Here is a 20,816-nt window from a genome sequence, read left to right as displayed (position 1 = left end):
AAACTGTTTTCAAATACCCAACACCCTGCTCGTTATTTCGAGCAAATTCGTTCTTACGGTTTTGAAGCTACGTTACGAAAATTAGATCTTTATGTAAATTCCAGCGTGGAGACTGGATGTCTGTACCAGCTGGTACAACATGACATCTTTGAGTTTTCATGATTAATTCATGAGAAAGACTTGGTTCGCACCAATCAGCGCACTCTTTTGTGAATGAGGTGCAACTTCATTAATATGCATGATATAGCTTCGAAGACTTATTTTACCTGTTACAGTGTTCAGACGGCAGAGAGACGCCACGTGTTGCGTTTATAAATGTTACAGGATAGTCTATACACACAGCTGTTTGACGCTATTCTCTGCACCTACCGAGTCTCTGCATCTAAGTTACCGAGAAATGCAGAGGTTTTTTGCGTTTTTTTGAGCGGTATCAAAAGTTCCATTAAAACAACACTCTTCCAGCAGTTCCTCGCTTCCAAGATCTCGTTTGTCACGGGGGCATTCATGAAATGTTCCTGAATTAAAGTGAAAGTGCCAAACTGCAGTTAAAGTCGACAAATTAAGAATGAAACATCTGAAATTACATGAGACTCCGGAAGAAATGCAGATAGCGTGGTGATGCGATGACATTAATCGAATTATGTGCTATAACCTATAAAACGGGATCATGAAAGGAACATTCAAAAAGCAACTCATGTAAACAGCTTATTAATTTTATTATCTTATTCGAATTAAGGCAAATAATAAAACTCCTCCTTTCATGCAAACCCTTCCATCTTTTGCCACTCAACACTCCCACCTAAACAAACTAGAGGTGTGAAAATAACCTGCTGAGAGAGGGGGATTTCATGGCCCTTTAAGTAGGGGGGTTGTAAATGTGTCATGCTGTTCGCATGTGCCCCTAAACACAACGGTGGAGGCCGACAGAGAAGAACAATTTCATAAACATCTGGCAAACAGCGTTCTCCACAAGAAGCTTTTTCTATTTGCAGCAGACAGACACAGAACGGCACTGCCAGCATGCACAAAGCAGCGCAATGAAGTTGGCTTCTTGTCTGGAGTGTGACCCCCTCTGAATCTTTAAAATCTCTCTGCAAGCGATCATACTGGTGTGAATACATCTGTCAAACTGCTACAACAAAGTTCTTTTTAGCCGAATTCTGTTTGAAATGATGTCATTTCAGTTACTTCTTCGATTTCATTTGAAGTATACTTGCGCCTTTAGATGATGGTGAAGTGAAATGATGAATGAGAGTTATGTGACGCAGCAATGACTGTTCTGAGATCAGCAAGGGTTATTTCCCTGTAATCTCAGCCTGGGTAAATGTGTTTTCTGCTTTTCTTAATCCTTGAGTAATCTATATTATGTCAGTGAAACACAGGCACCAGAATTTGGTCTCATTGAAAAAACAACATTATTAAGGCATGGATTTGGAGGTGAGCGTGAAGAAAGACAATCAATTGGAAGGGTTACCAACCGTGTGTTTTCTGTCCGTCCGATGACATAAAAGCAAGGCTCGCCCTGCTTGGAGTTAGTCATACAAAGAGATAAGCTGGAAAGCTCCACTGGAGGAGAGTTCAAGAGAGGGAGAAAAAGTAAAGTATGAAGCAATGAAAAAAGAAAGTAGTAAATAAGGAGTAAAAAGTTCAGGAGTTCAGAAAAGGAGAGAAGCTTCAATGCAAATTATGGTCAGGACTAGATGATGAGCATCTGGGGCTGTTAAGGTCAAAATTGTCTTTCACAAATATTTATGGAGAGTAAAAAATATCTGTTATTTAACAGATTCCATATTTTGTGATTCAGAAGTGATTTCTATTTCTTTGTATTATGGGACCTTGATTCGTGCTCTGTCGACTTTTGATGTTGAAAATTTAACTTTACAGTTTAACAATAATAATATAAAGTATAAGAAATGAAATATTGAGAAATAAGTCTGTAAAATAACAAAAAATGTACTGGGGGCTGCTTATTACAAGGTTTTTGTAATGTAATAAACACCAAACACAGACAATATATCGCCTTAAACAATTAAAAATGTTAATAAAGGTCCCTTTTTTTTTTACTTTTGAAGGTTAAAAGTTGTTGGAAGACAGATTAAGCTCCCATAATTCCATTCAAAAGCATAAATAAATGAGAAAAAAATAAAAACATAAATCACAAAATATGGAAAATTGCTAATTTACGGATATTTTTTAGTGTAGCATAAAAGGTCCAAATATCAGTTTACCCTCCCTAGACCCTGACTAGAAGAACCTGATCTACATGTAAACACGTGAAAGTGCTGTTAGGCTATTTTACAAATTACACATTTTTAGGACAACTAATACATTAGGTTTACATTCAGAGATTTCAGATAAGGACAAAAGCACTTTTGTTTTCCCTTATCATAGCATTGCAGCATCATTTATTTTCTCACCATGACTATAACGGTTCATTCAAAAACCCTCTTTCTCTTTAACATGTCTTTCGGAGAGCCTACACTGCTCATATAGGTCAGATTATCCGAAAACGTAACACCGATGACCATATCTGAACTTCAACCTTTGTGGAATCTTTAGCACTTCTAAACACAGTGATATGAACCCAAATCTTCGTCCTTTCAAAATATATTAGCTTTTTTTAGTGCAGAAAATCCCTAAATCAAACTATTCCAGGTCTCGGTGCTTAAGGCCTGCTCAAAATAGATCATATTCTGGCATTATGCAAATTTGCTACCAATGTATGTAGGTTTATGTAAGAAACTCAAAAAGGTTATCAGAGGAAGCAGAACTTTAGTTTGCCCTCACCATAATCCGGTACGTATCCGTTGCCTTTCTTCAGTACGAGGTGTATCCGTGCTCCTCCCTTTCGGATCTGCTCGACGGCCTGGCTGTGTGTCATGCCGACTGTGCTGTCTCCATTAATCTCCACCAGCTGATCACTCACCTGCAGCGTGAGTCAGCAAAAGCTTCAGTGACTCAGCGAAAAGTCAACAACAGCACCTAATCCCAGCATGTCTCAGCATAATCTTCACAACATGACTCAGTACTGCTCCTAGTGTTTGAGTCAGAGCTTCAAACATCCCTGACAGCGTTGGGTTGTTTACTGGTTTATGTGTGCATAAGCGCATGTGTGATATTTGTATGTATGCACTAACCTGTATTTTCTGACTGCGTGAGGCCGGGCCGCCCTCCATCAGACCGAGCACATACAGACCCATGTTATACTCACTTCCTCCTCGCAAACTAAAACCAAATCCTGTTGGTCCCCTCTCAAGATCAACATTATAAAACTGGGAATCCTGATGAGAGAGAGACGGATAGTTCCATATGCAGTCTTATGTGTTGTAAAGGATGTGAGATGTAAATAAAATACTTAGATAACATTACACCTTATGGATATTAAATATTTAGATTTTTTATGTGCTATATTGCACTAAAGAATGTGTAGAATGCATAATATAACCAATTAAAAAAGAAAAAATGTTTTGAAAATTATGAGTTTCAGTCACACTTTACCTTTATTTTCAACAGAATCTATATTAAAATCTTGAGTCTGGTGATAAGAAGTCTCACCTTTTGCTTGGCCCGATGCCCTTTCCTTAACCGGCTCTCAGCATCAAAGTCAGGGTATTCAGGCAGATTATTGTCTGCCAAAAAAATAGATACACTCATCAGTTTAGATACACAATGTAATAGCACTGAACTAGGGTCTACACACAAGTACCCTCTTGTGGCCAATGTTAAAACTACTCCTCAAGGTCTAGCAGCAAAAACATATCTTCTAAATATTTTTGTAAAAATTGTATGTATTTTTTATGATAATTGATTGTTTGATATGAATTGATGTTTAAATTTTCAAAAATAATGGTAATAATAAGTTGTAAATGAACTAATTGTAAATATTTATTCTCAAGGCTTGTTAAGGCACTTTACCAAAAAAATGATCACAAAAATTGTGAGATATACACTACCTGACAAAAGTCTTGTTGTCTATTCAAGGTTTAAAAACAACAAATAATATCTTGACCTCTAGTTGATTAATTGGTATCAAAAGTGGCTTATATGAAAGGCAAAGGCCTCTAGATTACACTTATTTTACCAAAATAAAATATGATCATGCCTTGATTTTTAATGATTTAATTAGCACAGTAAGGTCTGACTTTGCTTAGACAAAAGTCTTGTCACTTAACTGAAATAAAGTACAGTATAAAATATAAAGTCATGCTGCAGTGGAAAAAGAATTAATATTGTGTAATATTGTGACTCATGAGCTTGAACAACCGCATCCATACATCTCTGCAATGACTCAAATAACATTAATAAAGTCATCTGGAATGGCTAAGAGAAAGCGTTCTGGCAGGACTCTCAGAGTTCATCAAGATTCTTTGGATTCATCTTCAATGCCTCCTCCATCTTACCTAAGACATGCTCAATGATGCTCATGTCTAGTGACTAGGCTGGCCAATCCTGGAGCAACGTGACCTTCTTTGCTTTCAGAATCGTTGATGTGAAGGCTGAAGTATGAGAAAGAGCACTATCTTGCTGAAGAATTTGCCCTCTCCTGTAGTTTGTAGTGTAATTGGCAGCACAAATGTCTTGATGCCTCAGGCTGTTGATGTTGCCATCCACTCTGCAGATCTCTCGCACACCCCCATACTGAATGTAACCCCAAACCATGATTTTTCCTTATCCAAACTTGACTGATTTCTGTGAGAATCCTGGGACCATGCGGGTTCCAATGGGTCTTCTGCAGTATTTGTAATGATTGGGACGCAGTTCAACAGATCTCAACAGAAAAATCTACCTTCAGCTACTTTTCCAAATGATCAACTAGAAGTCAAGTTATTATTTGTTGCTCTTACAATTGGGATTGACGACAAGACTTTTGTCAGATAGTGTACACAAAAACAAACGTGCGTGCATATAGACTACCATTCAAATATATTGTTCAAAGAATCAAAGACTGATCAAAATAATCCTAAAAAATGTACAACAAGCATATTAAGCAACACAACTGCTTTACACATTGAAAATAGTAAGAATTGTTTCTTGAGCACTAAATATGCATATTAGAATGATTTTTGAGGTAACCTGTGAGGCTGTGACAGTGAAAACTGGATGAATGTCTGCTGAAAATTCAGCTTTGTGGTCACAGGAATTCATTCATTCATTTTCTTTTTGGCTTAGTCACTTTATTAATCCGGGCTTGCCACAGCGGAATGAACCGCCAACTTATCCAGCCCATGTTTCACACAGCAGATGCCCTTCCAGCTGCAACCCATCTCTGGGAAACATCCATACATACTCATTCACACTCATACACTACGGACAATTTAGCCTACCCAATTCACCTGTACCACATGTCTTTGGACTTTGGGGGAAACCGGAGCACCCGGAGGAAACCCACACGAATGTAAGGAGAACATGCAAACTCCACACAGAAATGCCAACTGACCCAGCCAAGGCTTGAATCAGCGACCTTCTTGCTGTGAGGCGACAGCACTACCTACTGCGGCACTGCGTCGCCCAGTCACAGGAATAAAGGTTTAAAAAAGAAAACAGTTTTAATAAATTAGATTTAATAAAATGGCGGCATGGTGCATTTAAAACATCAACTCCAAACATCTGAACAATGGATTATGAACCAACATACTGTACCTCATTAAAAAAGAAGCTAAATCAAAGCAGTGAAGTGAAATGAAAAGCATTAATTATATTTAGTGTGCTTACTGGTGTGAGAGCGTGGTACGATGGTGAGTCTGAGTGTGTTTCCAGCTCTACGTAGGATCTGTGCAAGGTCTCTGTGAGGCAGCGTGACCACCGATCTGCCCTCCACAGCCTCCAGCTGATCTCCCGGCTGAATCTGACCACTGCGCGCTGCTGGGCTCCCCCGACGCACCGTCACAAACCGATGAGACACTAGAGACGATGCTAAACACACAAATCAGACACAGAAAGATAGAGATTGTCATTTTGCCATTCCTGCAAACAAAACTAAGTCTTTTAAGTCTGGCCCTATTTTCTTTGGGTGTTTAGAAATTTAGTTTTATAAGTTAATATTAATTAGTGAATCAACACTGAATCAACAGTCAATCACACAGCTGACCTAAAAGCAGCACAGTCATGAATGAATCCCTGTTATTTTCATTTCAAATGTAAACACAAACCGTGAAGCTTCAGAATTGACTATAATATTGTGCAACTCAACTTTTTAGACCTGATTTAAGTAAAAAATATCTTTAAAGGTGCCATCGAATGAAAATCTGGATATATTTATGCTTATCGGAATAATAAGGTTTCAGTACATGGAAATGGCATACAGTTAGCTTCAATCGCTATAGGTTCCTCGTTCTCCTGTACTGTACATCTTGTGAGTGTCAAATTCCGGTGAAAAACAGGGCAATCATAATAACACACCAACTATGATGATCCACATAGGATCATTTAATATGCACGCCACAGGCAGAGTTTGATTGGCCACAATGATTCCCAGTGAGATTACAACAACAGTATTTTCCCCTAATTTATAAGTTTATCTAAGTTTGTATTATATTTACTACAGTATGTATGTGGGACTCTTATTTTAAAAACGGCACATGCTTTAAAAAGAGAGTAAAGGATCTCATATCTTCAGAGCTCATCTGAATGCAAAATGCAGGATATACAGATTATAAATAAAAGGTATATAGACCTTTTTCTTCGTTTTCTTCGTTTTCTTTGTATGGAGGCCGCCATAATGACCAGCATCTTCGGGTAGGATGCTGAGAACTTTCGTTTACAGCGTTTACATCTGGTTAATCTTGATCAGAAAATGGTTGTCAATACAGTTTTGAGTGGCTTAGGAAGTGTATTTGTGATCCACAACTTTGATTTTGAAAGGTGTGTGTTAAAATCCGTTATAATTCTGTCAGATGCGGTTCAAGCGCGCGAGAAAAACATTCTCCTTATTTAGTGTCTGTCGTCAGATTAGATGCTGAAATACAGCATTAGTGTTCCTGACCTGTCAGCTGTCATACTGTGCTCAGCAGCTCTTCAATGCACACACACACACGCAATAGATCACTGCATTATAGAGCAAACCATATCACTGGCTTGAAACTTAACAGGAATGTAACGTCATGTAATTTCCAAAAAATAAAAGTACGTTACTGATACTCTGCTGGCTGATTTGCATGTTGATTCTAATCGTGAGCCATTTAGGATTCATTTAGTTAATTTGTATTGAAGAGCATTTTCCATGGTATGTGTTTTTTCTGTCATTTCAAAATGCCATATTATTTTCACTTTGTGCCAGTCTTTCTATCAGTGTGCTAGTGGGACAATACAAACTGCGTGTGTGTCAAACATTTTGGTGAATTAGATTTGTTTGGGTTAGTTATATTTGAAAAAAGAGAGAAAATGTTCACTTTAGCCATGACGATGCTCCATTATGACGATGCTCCATTCCATGCTGTCTGACGATAATGGTAAATGACTAGCAAAATGTTGTTTTTCATTCCTGTTAGATCGCATTTTTTAAATAATTAGTCCAGGAGGTGGCGCTGATCAACTGCAGTAATAGTTCAAAGAGTTTAAAAGCAAGTAAAATAGATTAAAACAATCATTTCAAAGCTGTCCGAATGTGTCAAAGCATCAAACTGGCGACCGGAAGTTCTTAGCATCCTCCTTACGCATACTCAGAAAGCATAATGGGTAACTCTACGTTTTAAAAAAAGGTTTACAAGGTGTTTAAATGCATCTTTTGTTAGTTTAATTTATATATTGTGAAATTTGCACAGGTTTGTAATGAGGAACTGACAGATGTAAAACTGGCACTTAAAACTGTCAAATTAAATCTGACTTAATTTTAGAATAACAATACACCATTTAAACCGTTCTTCACATAAAGACATTAGTTTTATAAATGCCCATTCACATTAAAGACAAAAATTATAATGATCACAATATAATATAAAATAATAATTTTAAAATGTTAAAATATCAGCTTCCACACACTACAAATATAATGAAACAGACATAGAAGAATGATTTTGTTGGCATAATTTTCTATTTTGTGTCATCATTCCATAATATTTTTTTCCTACTATGAAAGTAGAGGTTACCAGTTACCAACATTTTTCAAAATATCTTCTTCGTTCAACAAACAGAAAAAAAGAAACTCAAAAGGGCTGGAACACACTGTACATGAACATGAAACAAGTAAAAATCTTTAGGATTGTGTTGTTTCAACTCATTTTAAATGAGTAGTTCAAGAGTTCCCACTTAGATATGCTTGGCGTATAAAGCAGGTTTGGCATGCTGTCCCGGGAGAGAACCCTGAGCTCGGAGATATTTGAGCCCAGGGCTCCCGCCCCGTCGATAAGCATATCAGGAGATCCGAGATCAGGTAGGTCTCGAGAGCTCCCCCTTTTTAGAAAAGGGAGGAAAAGGAACAGAAGGGGTGGAAGGGGGGATTCTTCCAAACGAAGATAAAACATTAGGGAGAAAATGATCCATTTATAGTAAATTAGGATCACTCTGATTGGATTATTACTGATTACAGATGAGTGGCCAGACGTGCTCAATCATATCACGTGCTCCTCTCGAAATTAATTTATGAAACTTCACTTCGAACAAGCAGCAAAAGTCATTTTTTGATAGCAACATGAAAGTGAGAAAACTGAGTAAATTAATAAATTTAGGTGAATTATGTGTTTGAGGATTATTTTGACGTGTTCTCCATCACACATAAGCATTGTTCCACGCACTTTTCCACATTTCACAAAATTAAGAGTTTGTGGATTAGAAAGGACAAACCGGCCATAAATCACTGGAATAAACTGTTCCAGCTTTTAGTTACAACATGGAGCAGTCTTATCATAGAAGTCCAGAGCATTAATCACGGTTATTGTACACCGGTGTTTGTTTAATTACTGCTTTCTCCTTCACTGTGTCCCAAGTTTCACTGCTGTTCTCCTTTTGATGGCTCTGCATTCACTCGATGTAGCCTATTGTATGATGTGTTTTTGTTCCACTCCAACCTCGTCTGTCCACATTATTCAGCCCTTTTACTCTCGGCCAAACAAGAGGTTAGTTGCCAAGATTGTAATCTCAAAGTCCTGTGTACAATTACCCTGAGCACTCGCCATCATGTTACACAGAGACAGTCGACTGAAGAAACAAGAGCTAGACATAAAACATCAGAGAGCTGAATGAAACATTGCTCTGTTCCAGTTAACACTCTGCTTTATGTTCATCTTTGTTGGAAGATGCTTCAGCTGATGTGTGGGAATAGAAAACACATAACACACCGCATTCAGACTGAGGTACTAGTTTTCAGGAAAAAAAGAAAGTAATCATTATCCCACCACCCAAATAAAATGAAATAGGGTAGAAACTAAAGGGACATGCTTAATAACGGAAAAAATATAAGTACTGCAAAATGATAATTGTTGCCTTAAATTATTAAGCCAATTTAACCTGTATAACATTAAAGTAACTGAAGTATAATATAACTTAAAGCCCCTATTATGGGTTTTTGAAAATGACCTTCCATGCTATACAAATATCCAGCTGATGTTTAAATCTGAAAGTGCACCGTGCTTAAAACTATTGATTCTTTAACGAAATAGTCGACTCAGAGACAAATAAATGAATCAAGTTGGGTTCGGATCTATTGCTTGAACGCGTCATCACCAAATATGTAGTTCCAGATCCGGTAAAATGTGAACGCGCTTTTCCTTCAGATACTAGCGGGGGATCACGGGACTGATCGTGATGCGAAGATGATAATCACTGGCAGATGGAGATTCAGCTGTGGGGAATAAAGAGTTCAAATTCATTTTCGCAACAAACCCACAGTACAGCCAGTATATGTTTGTTCCTGTCATTTTTCTGATTTTTGATACAATAATCTATGCTGCAACGCTGGATTCGCAGCCTGTTTGCTATTAGAGAAAGGAGCAGCAGAGATTATTGTGTATGGGACTTTGTCAGATTTGACAGGGACCTATCAGTAACTATTACACTTCATATGGACTAGTTTCCTCTTCCTCCAGATCATAACATGTAAGTGTAATTAAAATTGTTGCCTTGTTTTGTGGAGTTTGAAAAATGTGTTTAATTGTGTGTTATAAGTTGTAATCTCCCTGCACGGTTTGTGATCACGTATATATTATAGATCAGTGCTTGTGCTGTATCTCTCAGGTTAAATCATCATGTGGCTATTCACATATTGTGTCCAAAACCACTTTCAAAACGTGACGCGTGCTTCTTCCTTTAACGATTTAAATGCGTTTCTGAACTCGCGATCAGCTGTTCCTCACACGCGAGGTGCGGTCAGTTTTCAAAATAGTTCAACTTTTGCCACTGTGTGGATTAATACTAAATGTGTGTTGTTGTTATTACTTGTGGTTTAGGGTTAAGAGTAGAGTAATATGCTGGTGTTTAGCATTGCTTTATTGCATTCCTGCATTGGGCACATACTCACATACTCTCTGCTATTTATAGCTGTGGTGGCCATTTCTCTCTGTCTCGCACTGAATGAAGTCGACCAATCACAACAGACTGCATAATCATTCTTTGCGCTAAGGAGGAGTTTGGGAACAAATGAATCTCTGAACAAATCATATGGAAGTCGGAGATAAAAATGAATGGAATAAGACAATGAAACAGATTTTTGACCTTGCATGCGTATCAGCCTGCTGGAGACCTTAAAACTAAATTATGACCTTTTATAATGCAAAATTAAATTCATTCATTTTCTTTTTCAGCTTAGTCCCTTTATTAGTCCAGGGTCGCCACAGCGGAATGAACAGCCAACTTATCCAGCACATGTTATATGCAGCGGATGCTTATAGCCGCAAACCATCTCTGGGAATCATCCATACACACTCATTCACACATACACTACGAACAATTTAGCCTACCCAATTTACCTGTACCGCATGTCTTTGGACTGTGGGAGAAACTGGAGCACCCGGAGGAAACCCACGCGAATGCAGGGAGAACATGCAAACTCCACACAGAAACGCCAACTGACCCAGCCGAGGCTTGAACCGGCGACCTTCTTGCTGTGAGGGGACAGCACTACCTACTGCGCAACCGCGTCACCGCTCTTTAAATTAAATACTTTAAATGTAATGTTTTTGGTGTCAAAATGTACATAATTTGAATAAGTTTATTTAACATGAAGCATTTGTTGTTATGAATTACTGATCATATTGTTTTGTATTAGGCCTGTCACAATTATCTATTAATTATCTGATCTTGGTTATTGAAATCTAATGAAATCATATGGATAACTTCAATAAATGTAGTGGAGCTTTAAAACCCCATGAAGAGCTTTAAAATGTACATTTCTTTATTTGAGGTTTGACATAACCTCATCTGAAGCAAAAAGATACGGTAGGACTGGACAGATTATCTCCTCCCCTTTTTGAAAAACAAAAAACAGCCAATAGGGTTTAGCTTCTATCACAGCTCTGCCAATGAGAGTGGTTCAGATCAAGCGCATCAAATGAAAAGCAAATGAGAAGCGTCTTGAAGGAGGCCAGACATGTCAGATGCTAAAGAGATCTTTTGATTGGCCAGAAGATTGAAGATGAGAAACTAAAGTATGAGACGATGTCAAAAAATTGTTGATTCATTTAGGCGGCGGAAGTAACAAATCTTGTAAAATGTGAATTTTACCACCATCCAAACAAGGGATATTATCCATTCATTCATTCATTTTCTTTTCGGCTTAGTCCCTTTATTAATCGCCAAATTATGAATGAACCGCCAACTTATCCAGCACATGCTTTATGCAGCGGATGCCCTTCTAGCTGCAACCCATCTCTGGGAAACATCTATACACACTCATTCACACTCATACATTACGAACAACTTAGCCTACCCAATTCACCTGTACCGCATGTCTTTGGACTGTGGGGGAAACCGGAGCACCCGGAGGAAACCCATGCGAACACAGGGAGAACGTGCAAACTCCACACAGAAACACCAACTGACCCAGCCGAGCTTCTTGCTGTGAGGCGACAGCACTACCTACTGCGCCACTGCGTTGCCAAAGGATATTATATTATATTGTATTGTATTGTATTATATTATATTCATTTTGTTTTCGGCTTAGTCCCTTTATTAATCTGGTGTTGCCACAGCGGAATGAAACACCAACTTATCCAGCATTTGTTTTACGCAGCGGATGCTCTTTCAACCGCAACCCATTAATGGGAAATTATATTATATTATATTATATTATATTATATTATATTATATTATATTATATTATATTTTATTATATTATATTATATTATATTATATTATATTTTATTATATTATATTATATTATATTATATTATATTATATTATATTATATTATATTATATTATATTTTATTATATTATTACATTTACTTATACATTCTGTTTTTTTATTGTTAATCATTTCAAGTTGAAAATCCAAACACACTGTTAGCATAGTGCTGAACTGAACTGGCACTGGGCAATATTGGCTGGTGAATCGACTTGTTTGTATTGATCGTGTACTCATGTAGGGAAACAGCCAACAGGGCAGAACACGTAAAAACAAAAACAGCCCTGAAACACTTTCTGTTAGCCCTTTAAATGCTCACTGACCTAATCTATGTCAAAGGTGACAGCTTACAGCACCTTTTCAGGAATACAAGTTTCAGGCACTGTGTACAGTACACACATTTTGCACTTCAAAATATGTGAACAGGGATTCTGCGTGTTCTAACCTCCTGCTTTGCTAAGGGAAATCCCGAACCACACAAGTGTACAAAGCTCTGGCTGTAATATTAATAGACAATGAAAGACCAAAGCAAAGGAAACTGGGTTACACTGACACAATGGGCAGCAGATCTGAATAAACATCAAACATGTCATCAAAGAACAAATATACATGATTCGAATTCACACGCCACCGCAACTTTCATATTTCAGTGAAAACTGAGGCTGTGACAAAGTCCCTCTTAAAGGAATAGTCAAAATAATTAAGACTTTCCTATAAAAAATAATAATAAATGCAAGGATAAAAAAAAAAATGTGTTAAACTGAAAATTGTACAGGAAGATCATTTCAAATGAATAACTAAATGGGCATTAGTGGAAAAAAAGGACATAAAACAGCATAAAATATCATTAAAGTACAATAAAAAAGGAAGACTAGTACTCCCTATGGCTCATTTGCTAACTTTTACTCTAAAATATGCAGTGATTTTAAGAGATTGTGTTTGAATTGTGTTTTTTTTCATTCAAAGCTTTTTAAAAGACTTTTTGTTCGGCATGCTGTCCCGGATGAGAGCCCTTCTGTGGGAGGAAACCGGAGAGCCCGGGGAAAACCCACGCAATCACGGGGAGAACATGCAAACTCCACACAGAAATGCCTCCATGCTGCCCTGACAAAGAAATGGGAGGAGTAGGGGTGGAAGAGGGGATTCTATAAGACGAAGATGGCTAAGGTAAGATACTCTGGTTATTTATAGTGATTTAGGAATCGTCTGATTGGTGAATCTTGCATTAGCTAATGGGGACCAGCTGCTATCAATCAAAAGCATGTGCTCCTCTTGAAACTAGTTTATGAATAAACTTCTCTTAAATACAGTGCATGAAGCATATGGATCACTATAAAAGTTTTTTTGGTCATTTTAAAACACTGAACTATTCATTTAAGACAAATTAGTTGATTTTGTAACATCAGACTAGGCAACCGACTGAGGGCTGGAATGCTTCAAAAAGGACACCAAAACACCATAAAACATGGAAAAATGTAGAAATTTTCCACTTGGCTCACATGCTTTGTTGTGTACTAAAACCTATCAACGTTAAATTTATGACAGCAATTTTAAAGTAAAGAACAAATGTTTATTGTTTCCTAACAAAGATAAGGCATCAGATGGCTTCAAATATAGCTATAATACATGAAATACAACCTTATTTGCACATTAAAATTTTTTTTGCTCTTTTTAAGAATAATGAATAGATCCTAAAATTCTCTCAAAGGTCATCCCAATAGAAAATCATTTAAAGTCCTCATGAAATCAAAATCGTAGTTTTCTGCTTTATTAATGAATGTGTTAGCCTATGTGTTATCTATAAGTTAGTATGCTCCAAAACAATGACAAAAGTCACATTTAGAAGATACATGCATTCAAAACTTACAGTCTCTTACTTTTACTAACATGGGTCTATAAATTGAATCACTCTGCACTTCAGCTTTTCATACAATTTTCTCTCTAAAATCTGTAGCATCCCTCCACCTACTGTAACACTTTTAGAAGTTGCACTTTGTCTCTAATAAATGATATAATAATAAATATAATAATAAATTTCTTCCTAATGGGATATTCACACCAAATACATCTTTGCTTCTAAAATCGCTTGACACGGTGCTCAAGAATGGGTTTTTAAAAAAAGTGCAGCATAGTGCGAGGTCCTTGAATATGAACACGATGCAATACCCAAAACAATGTTATAATAAGCACTTAAACATCCAAAATAAAACTACTTGATAAAGCCACAATGAGCGTGATATAACAGTAAAATAAACAGTTGTCATGCCAACTTTCTACTATAAACAGAACCTCAAGGTTGCCCCGCCTTTGAGCTCTTCTGATTGGTTTCACTGCTTTTGGACCTGACAGTGATGAGCTGCACTGTGTGTGAAAGTTGAAGATCTTTCAACTTGACAAAGCGTCTAAAAAATGTGGCGCTTGCATGTGTGGTGCTTCAAAAGATGCTTCACAAGATGCAAGCGTAGCGGTCAAACTCGCCCATCAAGTGCGTTTACATTGAAAAACAATAGAAGACTAGCATGTTGGAAAAATGCAATCTGTGTGAACGTCCCCTAATGCTGGCTAAAATTGGACACTTGTTTACATAATTAGCATTTTCTTTTTAGTGCACTGTATAAACAATTAAGGACAGATAAACTTGATAAACAATTCAGACAGTGTATATATGATTTCTATTTGGTTGAATGAAGTCTGGTTTTGCATGTGTTATTCAAATAATATGAGTGAGTCGGCTTACGCCTGAAAATGTATTAGACAAATTAAATTTCGATTTAAATTCCCGCATGGCAAATAGCTGTCCATGATGTGTATATTTTGGGTCCTGTTGATTGCTAATTAAACATAAAAACCTTTCTAAAATGTGTGTGTTGTTTATATGTGATTGTTCATATTTTACAAGTGATATTTCTACCCCTGTGAAGATAATAATAACCAACAACCCGTTATAAGAGAAATATTATTTGGGCTCATAGCCGCGTCTAACTTAGGCTAGAGTGTATGAAAGATTGTTTATTTCTGCAGTCCAACATATATTGTTTTTATTAAATTATATAAAACGGCTTACGTCACAGTTTTTAATCGTATATTACAAGTTTTTAAATGCAGGTGCATATATTTATATTACTGAGCCTTTGTTATAGTGCAGATTTGGGTGGTCAAATGAGAAGTTCGGGGGGCGTGGTTGATTTGACATATAAGCATTTGGTTGGAAGCTTGATTCCGCGGCTCCGCCTCTGTCTCCATCTGGTAGTCCCTTCTGCGCATGCCCAGGCTCCAATTTCAGCAGTTTTTTGAGACAGTTTGTGCCAGTCATGAACCGTTTTGCCTTCAATACGTTCAATGGGAAAAGGTGCTGTTCGTCGTTCATATTTTTTTACAGTCATTGGTGTGAACAGGTAAGATGGGATCTGTAGTTCTTTTGGTGGTCAATTTGTAGTTCTCCAGGAGTAGATTGCTGGTGATTGTGACAGTAACTTCATTGAGTTCAGAAGCTCTAAACAAGCTATGATAGCTATTTTTTAATAGGGGGAGGAGATACTGTCCTGAATATGCCCTGCCCCGTAAAATTTCTCCTTTTCATTTTTCAATAAGCTCTACTTCCCTTTACTTACTCTACTGCCCTGCCCTTTACTCACGTTACTGTGAGCTACACGTCAAAATAGAGAATATTGTGTGCTGAATAAATTGTGATGTTTTGTCTAGCGAGATGACGATGTGTGTGTGTGTACAGAATCATTCAAGCCCAGGTGAGATTTGCTCAGTGTCATGTGAAGCGTGTTGAGCTGGAAGAGAATGTTCTCCCACGTACCACATTGTTAAGCATTGCCAATTATTACCAAACCTACATTATTCATGAGGCTGTCTATTATTCATAACACATTCATGCATTATTCATAGAGTGTAAAACATCTCTGTTAATGAGCATATTGTTCTGCGGGTTATTTATAGAAATGGACATATGGAGTGAAAAGATTAAAAGGGTTATTGTGTTTATAGGGAGGATGTATTTAACAAACATGGCACAGGGGGGGTTTATGTAATTTCGTAAAAGTCTCCCTGATGAAAACAGAGATAAAGAGATAAACACGGGATGGGTAGAGGGGTACAGCTGTCTCTGACCCAGCTGCGCGACAGACAGAAATGCTCTTTGGGATTTGGAGATACTGAACATCATCGCAGTTTTATGGCTTCATAAAGGTATTTGGTGTTTGTTACATAACTCTTAGCAAACACTTCCCATAATCCTATAAACCAAAAATATAACTGACCCAGAGAAAGACATGATTTCTAAATCTCACAGCATAGTATACTACTGAAAGAGACAACTTACAGTATGAGTAGATTTAATAAAAATAATAATAAAAATAACAATTTGTTAATAATTTGATTGTTATACTGTATATTATTACTTTAGTTAATCTGTTTTATATTACCAGTGATATATTACACTCATCGGCCACTTTTTTAGGTACACCTGTCCAACTGCATCTCTGAACGCACAACACCTCGAACCTTGAGGCAGATGGGCTACAGCAGCAGACGACCACACCGTGTGCCACTCCTGTCAGCTAAGAACAGGAAACTGAAGCTACAATTCACACAGGCTCACCAAAATTAGACAACAGAAAATTTGAAAAATGTTGCCTGGTCTGATGAGTCTCGATTTCTGCTGCGACATTCAGATGGTAGGGTCAGCATTGGGTGTCATCAACATGACAGCCTGAATCCATCCTGCCTTGTATCAACAGTTCAGGCTGGTGGTGGTTGTGTAATGGTGTGGGGGATATTTTCTTGGCACACTTTGGGCCCATTAGTACCAATTGAGCATCATGTCGACGCCACAGCCTAACCTGAGTATTGTTGCTGACCATGTCCATCTCTTTATGATCACAGTGATCCTTGTTGAATCTGTGCCATGAAGGATTAAGGCAATTCTGAAGGCAAAAGGGGGTCCAACCCAGTACTAGTAAGGTGTACCTAATAAAGTGGCTGGTGAGTGTACTGTATATTATATTATATTATATTATATTATATTATATTATATTATATTATATTATATTATATTATATTATATTATATTATATTATATTATATTATATTATATTATATTATTAGTAAAACAATTTCATTTTCAAACCTCTAAAATACTATTTTTAAAACATTCTGCAGGTTTAAAGATGAAGAAATGCATAATTCAATGCTTATAATTCAGATAATAAAAATGATAATGAGGTTACATTTAAAGGTTACAAGGCAACAATTATAAACCACATTCAATATTTATTTTTTAAATGCATTCTATTATTCTATAGTTTTATATCAAAATAATTTTTGTACAGGCATTATACTAAAATGAAAAAATATGATAATAATAAGATATAAATATAAGCATTTCAAAATATTAGTTACATTATATATGCACATTTTGTGTTCATTAATAGTTTGATGTTTTAAACAGGTGAACAAGCATGTGGTAAAATGTAACTAAACGTGAGAAAAAACTGGGTCAAGCTTCAAAGCTTTAACACAACGCTTTGTTTTAGTTCACCTCCACTTTTATTCAGGAGCCTGTTATTTTCACGTCTGGCCAAATTTCCTCTGAACTGCGAGCCAATGAGCCGTGTGAGAGGCGAGTTTTACACACACCACAGGCTTTGGCGGGAAGAACAGAGGTTTTGCGTGTTATGTTCAGCCGAGTTCAGCCGGGGGTCGGGAGTGAAAGACTGCAGCGCCTGAACAAAACTCCTCACGCAGAGCAGAGAACAGTAGCACTCATGCCGAGATGATGACCTTTTGTCACATGTCAGAAGAACACACGCACACACGTTTACCTGCCTATTGGTGAACTCCTTTCAAGCTATTCTTTAATTAACGCTGAAGTATGTTATTGTTTACAGTCAATAAATCTTCCAACCAGGTTTGGTTTACAGAAAACTGCTTTCAAAACCGTTGCTGTGTGTTTGAACATTCCAATCAGCCCAACAACAGTTTGTCTAATAGCATGTGTTTGAGCAGTGTTGCAAGATTAGGCAGTTTTGAATTTGATTGTGCTGGTAAAAAAATGGCATTGGCGGGTTGACAAAATTTGGGCGGTTCTGAAACATAACTGTTATATGCAACTTATTCAACAAAACATAACTGTGTGCTTTTACTCCATTCAATTAGTAGTAGTGCAGCCCACCCGCAAGAGGAGGTGAAGGAAACTTGTATCAAAATCTGACTTCCCGGACAAATCTGACTCCCTTTCGTATTCACGCACATCACGCAGCGCCTGGAGTTAAACTCACAGCGGTTCATCATGACACTTTTATCGATCATTTTTTCTACAATCGACAGCAAGAACAAACATAGAAGCGTTGTCTGATTAACAAGCAGCACCTTATGTTCAAAAGCATTTAAAATGGCAAATAGGACGAATTAATACCCCATTTCGAAAGTAAAACATACTCTAATAGGTAGCGTAATCTACACAATATTTAGTGCAGTGTGTGGGTGAAAGGGGCAGTGTTTCGATTTGATTCAGTTATGTTGTGGTTTGTGGTATGGTTAAAAATGATGACCGTTAAAAGTAACTAGGTTAATTTCGATTTAAATAAATTAAAATGAAATAAAATAAAACATTATTATTAGAATTTTATGTGCTTTTTTGTGCATTTTGGCAGGTTTTGGACCAGAAAAAGTTTGCTATATCTGGCAACATTGCGTTTTGGGGAACTAATCAGCCAGCCAATAGCAAAAAAGGGAGTTATTTGAAAAAGTTAACAGCCATTATTGGTGCTATTCCCTTTCAAATTACACACTTTAATTCAAATTACTGACAAATATTTTTGAACCATTATTTAGCTGAGCCATTTTTCTGACAACAGTTCAACCAATAGTGTTTGTTTGGGCTGTGGTTGTAAAATTAGACAGCCAATAGTCTCCTTTTGAAAAAACTTTTGTTTATTTATTCTGTTTTTTGACCTTTTGCTGTTTATGGAAGCACCGTTTTAACAAAACAAGTTTCTTGACCTCAAAATTACAATTACTACCTAATTTTCGAACATTTGTATACTTAATGCACACACACACTACCCTGGAGCGAGCTGTGAGTAAATGATTGAGTGAGTACATGACCAGTGAATAAAAGAAAGGCAGCAGTAATGGAGCACAATTTGTGTCAGATGTGATTGGATTCAATTCTCAATGCAGATATTATTGATGTATAATCTGGGACTAATTTTTTTGTTGATATATTCATAAAAGATTATTTCACCCTGAAATGAAAAATCCTATCATAACTTACTTCATAGTGGGACAAAAATAAATCATTTCAAATTCACTTTCCCTGAATTTCATTACATATACAAAAACAGTTTCTCTACTTTCTTTTGTGTGTCACATAATTAAAAGCATCATTAAAATTTGAAGTCATATGAGTAAATGATGACATGAGTTTCATGGGTCTGCTGCCGTTTCAATGAGTAAAATTTAGTGGTGATGGTTGGAAACCCTGCAAAGGATTCCTATTGGCTGAATAGTATTACAGATAAAAAGATTTTTGCTGGTTGTTCAAACAACTTATTACAAAATGAGCTGAATCAACACAATTCTTGAATTTTTTGGGGGACAACTATATTGTTTTATGTTCAATCCACTTACATTTGCAAAAACTATTAGGTTAACTTAATCGATTTGTGTTGGGACAACAGGGAGTAATTGTGTGGAACCCGTCATTTTTACAGTGTAAAAGTAATTTTTGTAAAAAAAAATTAAAAAAATAAGATGGGCTGCTTTGTTATTAAAGTTATGGGTGTTTATGTTTGATTGGGTTCTGTGGTTTACACTTAATATTTCCTTGGTAAATACAAAATTGGCCATCACCATCAACAAGCGTGGTGTGTAAAGGAAGCACCCCAATGGTATGGTCCTGTTCATGTTCTGAGCTCAGAATGAAAAAAGCTAAATGACAGTGCTGCCTTCCACTTGCTTATTCGGCTAGATTGCTGACAACAGAACCACTCAGGATTGTGCGGTGTATGGGACATGTGTGTTCTCCTCACTTACATGCTGTTAAGCGTAAAGTTATATTCGCCATAAATGCTAGCACTCTGCTAGCCGTTTAGATTAATTAAACAGTTTAGTTAGGTTATAGTAGCTCCAGTTGCCCACGTACAGCAATTATTACAATATAATAACAAATAATATAACCTAAGCTTCTGTTAAAAAGCAAAAACAGAAGGAAAAATAACTTGTCAAGCACAAGTATGGAACAGAAACTTAGAGATGCAGATCACAGCATTACAAGTAATGGTGACTGAGCATCAGAGCCACAACACTCATTTACATCAGGCTGACCCTGCAGAAACAAACAATCCCAGCACTGCTGTAAACAACAGCACAAGAAGCAGCATCTGCAGTGGAACTTTGCTTTAAACACCGCCTGTGTGTCTCTAACACTGAACAAACTGATAATACACATCCTGTCCAATGAGATCCAAAACACACGTCCAAGTGAACACATTTCAAACAAACGCATACAGTAAAGTACAAGCATGCTTGCA

At 36.9% G+C, this 20,816-nt stretch overlaps 1 protein-coding gene across 1 annotated transcript in view; it reads right to left on the bottom strand.

Annotated features, from left to right (window-relative positions):
- Window positions 1-20,816, bottom strand: part of magixa (MAGI family member, X-linked a) — an 84,819-nt gene that overhangs the window by 7,834 nt on the left and 56,169 nt on the right. Inside the window, 4 exon segments of the mRNA XM_056463690.1 lie at window positions 2,788-2,926; window positions 3,138-3,281; window positions 3,556-3,629; window positions 5,713-5,913. Of these exon segments, the coding sequence (XP_056319665.1) occupies window positions 2,788-2,926; window positions 3,138-3,281; window positions 3,556-3,629; window positions 5,713-5,913 (558 nt within the window).

The sequence above is a fragment of the Danio aesculapii genome, chromosome 8 (genome assembly GCF_903798145.1).
Source record: "Danio aesculapii chromosome 8, fDanAes4.1, whole genome shotgun sequence".
Classification (NCBI taxonomy): domain Eukaryota; kingdom Metazoa; phylum Chordata; class Actinopteri; order Cypriniformes; family Danionidae; genus Danio; species Danio aesculapii.
The sequence above is the reverse complement of the archived record's forward strand: the minus strand, read 5'-3'. Positions and strand labels throughout refer to the sequence as shown.